General features: G+C 31.4%; 1 protein-coding gene across 1 annotated transcript; it reads right to left on the bottom strand.

Moving 5' to 3' along the window:
* On the bottom strand, positions 4,310 to 6,500 carry LOC109333780 (GATA transcription factor 9-like). Its single transcript, XM_019569352.1, has 2 exons — positions 6,072 to 6,500; positions 4,310 to 5,298 (listed from the first exon to the last, which is right to left on the bottom strand). The coding sequence occupies exons 1-2, from the start codon at positions 6,354 to 6,356 to the stop codon at positions 4,585 to 4,587; spliced, it is 999 nt and encodes a 332-aa protein (XP_019424897.1). The 5' UTR covers positions 6,357 to 6,500; the 3' UTR covers positions 4,310 to 4,584.

Raw genomic sequence — 7,435 nt, 5'->3', positions numbered from 1 at the left:
AAGCCTTTATACTTTCTAGGTTTTGCTTTAGACTTGGACCTAGATTTTCCTCTTTCACCAAATTGATTTCGCTTCTTTGTTCTTCCTCTAGCAAAAAGACTATCATCTGAGCCTTCAGATCTCGAATCTGATACTCTTTTCTTCAATTTTTCGAGTGCAATGCCACCTTTACTTCGTCCAAGGTCAGATCTTCTCGACCATACATCATGGTGTCGATGAAGTGCGCCTAAGAATTTGGAAGAGAACACAGTAGAAGAATTGCTTAGTCTTCATCTTCAATTTTAACATCAATATTTTTTAGATCAAGAATAATTTTGTTAAATTCATCGAGATGATCTTTTATGGGCTTTCCTTCCTGCATTTGAAGAGTATATATTTTTTTCTTCAAATACAGTCTGTTGGTGAGTGACTTCGTCATGTACAGGCTTTCCAGCTTCAACCATAATGAAGCAGCTGTAGTTTCATCTTACACTTCTCGTAGAAATTCATCTCCCAAGCACAACAAATTTGCACTATGTGCTATTTCCAAGTTTTCATCCTTCTCGTCCTCGGTTAGACTCTCTGGTAACTTGTTTCTACCTTCCAAGCCTTTGCCCAAGCCATGATGAACTAGTAGAGCTTTCATCTTCAATCGCCAGAGGTTGAAATCATTTTCTCCATTAAATTTCTCCAAATCAAATTTAGCACTCGCTATGATAACCGTATACCGGAACAATATCGTAGTCCGTGAACATACATGAGGAAAGTTCCTAGGAAAGAAAGGTGGGTCTTAACAGACACGCTTAAATATCATGTCTTTCCTAAGATAGAACTTTCCTAGACATGCACTTTCATACTATTATACCTTTCCAGTAACAAGAACAATTCTTTTCTGGTGTGTAAGATTAGACAATGCTTTGAACACAGAGCTTACTAAAAAATTTCTTTTAGATCGTACGGCTTAGCATGCAAGAGCTCTACGAGCTCTGATACCAGTTTGTTGGAGCGGAGACCCATGGAGAAAATGTAATAGAGAAAATGACACCGATAATTTAATGTGGTTCGGTAATTTGCCTACGTCCACAGCTGAAGAGCAACAAGGATTATTCCACTATGATAAAAGAGAATTACAAGCGTTTCACCCACTTCCCAAAATCCAAGTACACCCAATTTCACTCTCACTCAAGTATTTCTCACACAATTAGAACAAGAGAATAAGAAGAGAGAATATACATTAAGCTAAGTATTTGGTGTGTCTTACAATGGCATGGAGCACTCATATTTATAGCCAAAGCTTTTGAAGATTATGTGGCCAAAGAGAAAAGAACATTAATGTTGGTTTCACCATAGCCACTTCTTTTTACTTAGCTAGAAATTCTGTTTTTCTTTAAGATGATCTTTAGCCACTTCTTTTTTGCTTGGCTCGAGAAAGTTTTTTATCATCTTTTTCTTTTAGCCAATATTCAATACTCTCAAATATGTTTAAGGTAATACACATATCTTACAAATTCCTTTTTCTCATAATAACATTAATTCAATTTTCAAAACATATAATCCTTTTTAAGGAAATTTATTCTCATTGGTTATATTTATTCAAGGGTTTTTAAAGAGAGAAAAAAATGTATGACCATGTCATTTTAATTAAGAAACTCATAATAAGTTCGTATTAGAATTTATAATGCATTTATAAAATTTATGTACATTAATAATACTTAATCCGCAATACAGACTTATTCATTATGATTTTCTTAAAATGTATCCTAGTATGTGAAAATATTATCATTTACTAATTGCAATTAATATGGTGAGTAATTGGGTAAATCAAATACTGGAAAAATTAATATATAAAATATATAAATCTTAAAAAAATACTAAACATCATTGCACGGGCTAATTAGTAGTGTATAATATATATATTTTTCATTTTATATTGAATTATTGACATGAAGGCAAATAAGACGGGTTTAGAAACAGATTTTTGTAAAGTTGTCCATTCATGTTCTAGCACTGCATTACTTTTGTTCAAATCCTATGTAAATGTTAGTATATTAGTATTTTTATGGTGTGTCAAAATTGAATATTTAATCTCTTTCTCATTTTACCCTAGAAGCCATCCACCCTTCTTAATTGACCAGCTTATGACTTCTTTCTTTTGTTCAAATCCTTATTACCAACCAGATGTTAGTCAAATGGTATAAGGTCTCACTATATTCTAAAATAGATAAAATTGTCAATGCTCCAATTCTTGCTCACTTATATCTCATTTGGAAAGGTGTCTACTCTTGGCTTCAAGTTTTTGGGTCGCGTCCTACAACAATTACCGAGTCCTTGAATATGTATGATGATATTAGTAGATGTCTAAAGGGTCTAATTTTTGGATGATGATATGGTTTGTTGTGATCTATATGGATTATGAGAAATGATCTAATCTTTTTTGATAAAGAGATGAGCCATGTGTAGATTATGGATTTGATTCAAGCAATATATTGGACTTGGTTTCTTTTAAAAATATGTCCAACTACTTTTGTGGTTACTAATTGGTGAAATGATCCAAATTTATAAAAAGTATGTATTTAAAAATATCTATAATTGATCTTTTCATGTATTGGATTAATATTTTTGTAATGCTTTTAATACAATTTGCTTATGGAAAAAACTACATAAACCATAACCGAATTATAATTGTTCCTCTATATTTTTTCTCATTAGCTTGTTAAGAAAAATAAATAAATTAGTAACATATATGATCTATAGGCTCTAAGATTACTAAAATGAGTAGGGGGTATTATTGAGTGTTCACACCTAGTAAGCGAGGTAACATTGCATTAACTAATAAAAAAATTGACCTTGATCACCATGCATTTTTTTTGGTAAGCAAAGATTGTATTAAAAAGCATAAGGGGTGCTAACCCATGCATTAACTTTGACCTTGATCACCATGCATTAATAAGATAAGGGCAACTAAGTAGTGTAAATATCACATAATTGACCCATGAATAGCATTAATTACTATACACACAACTAAAGCATGGAGCCCATGGAAGAGGAAATGTCTAGGATCAGGTAGACAATTATATCAGCCCTCAATGTGTACCTAATTCTTTTGTTTATTTATCACTCTCTCACAATTCATCTCACATGACCTTGTTGCACCATTTTGCAAGCTAAGCACCCATTTATATTCTTTTAATTCATCTTAAAAAGTATTATTTTTTTGCCACTCCCACGTTGGTTTCATAATTTCATTCTTCCCTTGCCTTTAACGCACTTCCATGTAGATGGTACGTACATAAGACGATGTGCAACTTCCTAGTGGCTAATCAAGAAAAAAAAAATCTTTTTAATTTCATAACTTCACTGAAATCCATGTCATTCTTTTTTAGTAGTTCTTCCCTAATCCCTACCAATTTGGGTCTCCTTATTCATCACAAGGAATTCAATTCATGCTTTAAAAATGGTTTGTTTATCCTTGGTGATAAAAAAATGGTAGAGTTCATGTTCACATTCTTATACATTTGTAGGTTAAAATGAAGATCAAGTATGGAGACAAGATATTTAAATTCTTGTGAAATGAAGAAAGAAAGCCTACAATAATATTATTTCAATAATGACAATTTTAGTTGTCATTTGGTTTTGGAAAATATTTTGAGTTAAGTATAAAAATAATATATAAAAAGTAAGTGAAAGATGGTGATACTTTTTTTTCTTATAAGATAAGTTGTAAATTTAATAAATACAAATAATCTATCACATCCCGGAGGGACACATATAAATGACGATAAGTGCAAGCCACTTTTTTTATAAGGAAAAAAATATCAAGACATTGTTCATAATTACTATTTGAAGAAATCATGTATCAAGCAACCATCATTTTCAATCATGTATTACTAATGAATATGTAGGCATCTAGGTTCCATGCTTTAGTATGGCCAATTGGTTTTTATAAATGAGTCTTGCAACATTCTCTATATATATTTTTCTTTCGTGACCGTTTTTAATGTTATTTTTGGTATTTTGACTAACACTAATTTGTACTCTCTTTTTTAACTAATTAATTTATCAATAATAAGGTGTTGATTTAATAGTGTAAAGTTTTATTGTAACTTCACACAGACCAAATGTCAAGAGTTTAATTTCTAATAATATCACTTTGTAGAAGGTGTAACTACACGCTAAAAGAGAATAGTTACTTACACCTATGATGATATATTTTTGGTTAAACAAAAAACTAATTAATTAATTTAATTCAAGATAAAAATACTCATTTTAAAATGGATAAAACTCTTCAAATACCAATTTTGTATGGAAACCTTAAAAAAAGATTTAAACCTATTTCCTATAAAAAAAGATTTCAATTTGAAATTTATCAAATTAGGGAAATAATACATTGAAGAGTGGATTATACAACCCAACAAAGCTCCTCTTTTATCTGCTCCCCTTGATTCTACACCTTTTTTCTCATGTAAAGAGGGAAAAAATGCATTAAGAAAACTACAAATTCAAAATTATAACACAGAATTCTCGAGATCCACTAAAGTAAAAAGAGAGTTGAATGATGATGGTTAAACTTAAACAAGACTATCCTAAATTAACCTACACTAGCATTCACTGGATAACATTTCTAAACTCTGGCGCACAATTTTGATGATGAGGATGGTGATTAATCAAGTAATCATCTCCATGGTTGGATACTCCAAAAATAGAACTTTGACTAATCAATTGTTGATGTTGGTGATGCACATGGTGTCGCTGAACCTCTTTTTGTCTTCTCAATTCCATAACCTTCCTATGAGAATTCGAATGCTTTGTTGACACAAACGTTGGACTCGCTACTGGTCGATATTCTGGCACCAACCTCCCGGACTTAAACCTCACACCACATGCATTGCACAATGTCTTTGGGCCCATAGGCCCAGTTCTCCATTGTGGTGTTTTATCTGCACCACAATGCAAACACTTCCTTCCACAACTTTCGACATTATTATTGTTGTTTTCGTTCGAGTTTAATAACACTTCCTTCTTTATTTTTGGTGGCTTCACGAGATGCACCAAGCGCGTGGACCAGTCGCCTGGTGCAGCACGTGAGCGCTTGCTTCTTGCTTTGCCTGGGAGTGGGGTTTCCGAGTGGAGAAATGGTGTGTTTCGTGATGTGTCATTATCGGAGGAGGATGAATCCGATGTGTTTGGTTTTGCAGTGGTGGTGGTGAAGGAAACGGTGGCACCTCCGGAGAGAAGTTGGAGGGTTTTTAACTCTTCCTCAGCAGAGAATGAATCTTCCACAAAGTTTGAGAGCCATTCCAATTCAGCCATATCATCATACTGTTACAAATGAAATTTTGGAAATTGATTAATATTTTGATTAGAATTGTTGTCATAATTTTCTATCAATACAAAGCCACCACATTTCACTTTGCATTCATAAGCATTGTCATGTATTAGTCCTTTACTCAGTTAAATTATAAAAAGTTTTTAAATTGTGAAGCCATTAATTGCATTGACCAAAATTAATTAATAATATTACCATAAAATGCAACCTAATTAGTTTATTTTGAAAACTATCAAAACCTTACCTTTTGGCTTTGGTGATAACATAATTAAAAACTTGATTATTATTTTAATTTAAAAAATATATATATATACTAATATAAAATTTTTCCAAGTGTTAATTATCACTGGCTAATTATAAGTAATCCATATAAATAATAAATAATATGTTAATCCTATAATAATTTTTATATTAATATTGCATAAATATTAAAATCTTACCAGCCATAATTCATATACTAATAATTATTAGGCTCTTATATAAAATTGAACAATGGATATTTTAAACTGTACATAAATATTTAATATTTAATATTTTTATGGTGAATGATATAGAAATTGTGTTTTATATTGAAAGGACATGAATATTAAACCGTAAAATAAAATATTACAATTATAATTTTCCAACTAATATGTCCTCTATTTAAAAATTCATGAATTAAAATGGTGGTCCAATATTTATTTTAGTTAAATTAGTAATGTGGCTTTGAACTTGAAACGTTTTGACTTCTGAAGAGATGGGAAATGGATTGAGAATAATTACTTACCGGAACACAGAGTTCACTACCGGAGAATTGAGAATCGCCGGCGGCAAACGCGCAGGGGACAATGGTGCCGGAAATTGTGGAATTACCGCTGTCAACGGGAGCGGCGACGGTGGAGGACTCGTTGGAGTTACCGGTGGCATTGTCGAAGAAACCGTCGGACATAATAGCGTCGGCGTTGGAGAAGTCGAGGAGGTCGTCGACGGCAAAAGGCTCGCCGGATTTTGGCTTCTCCGGCGAGAATTGGTTACCTCCGTTACCGAAATAGCCACCGACAAAGTATTCCATTTTTTACGTATAAGATAGATAATAGATAGAGACTCTTGAAGTTGCTGTGTTATTTTAGAGAGAGAAAGAAGAGAGAGAGAGTAATAAAGTGCACCGTTTTGAGAGAGAAACCAAAAGGATTCAGAACTGTGTCTGAGAGAGAATGGTGATGGGGTTTTGAGGAGTAAAGGAATGGCATAACTGTAATTTTAGAGACATTGGAGCATCTTTTTACATGCACAAATATACATGTATTTAATAATATGGGAAGTTACTGTAACAATATTTTGTTTTAATATGGATATATTATTGGTATAAAAATTATATTATATATTATTTATTTGTATTATATTTTGAGTTTAAAATTTCTGCACCATCCATATAAATTCTTTACACCGTACATTATCTATTATTGATTTATGTTATTTTTGTTTAAAAATCAATAATAATTAACATATGTATGATAAATGATTTAATGACATTATCAAAAATATTTAGAGTGTTAATGTATACATACTAAATTCTTACTTTTTTACGTGTTAAGATTAATTTAAGATAAATGGTGAATAACGTAATAACATTTATAAAACTCGTGTATATTATTACTCCATACATTTTTTCATTATTATTTGGAATAAGATGCTAATTAATTTTTCATTATTATTTGGAATAAGATGCTAATTTGATTGAGACTATTGACTAGAATAATTTGTCCTATAGTAATTTGCAAATTATGTAATAAAGATGATTAAACCACGTTGAATATATTTGTTTTTCCTTTATTTGGCATTTAACATTTTCTTACTTACTGGAACCTTTTTCTTTTTCTTGTTTCCTCCTTTTTACTTTCTAATAATACTGAAATTTGTTCTTTAACACATTTCGAATCTATTGTGCCTCTTGTTTCTTCATTTCGAATTTTTACATGAAGTAAAGGAGTCGCCAAGTGTGCCCTCCAATCACAATGTTATAGTTATCAAATATAGATGACCATGGCAACAACCTCACCAAAATTTAGGCATTAGCTTAAGGAAAAACTGTATACATTCACAATATAAGAGTTTTATACATTACGAGTTCATCATTTATTATTCATTTTT

This window comes from Lupinus angustifolius, chromosome LG02, assembly GCF_001865875.1.
Source record: "Lupinus angustifolius cultivar Tanjil chromosome LG02, LupAngTanjil_v1.0, whole genome shotgun sequence".
NCBI classification, from domain to species: Eukaryota; Viridiplantae; Streptophyta; class Magnoliopsida; order Fabales; family Fabaceae; genus Lupinus; species Lupinus angustifolius.
This window is presented reverse-complemented; position numbering and strand designations above follow the sequence as displayed.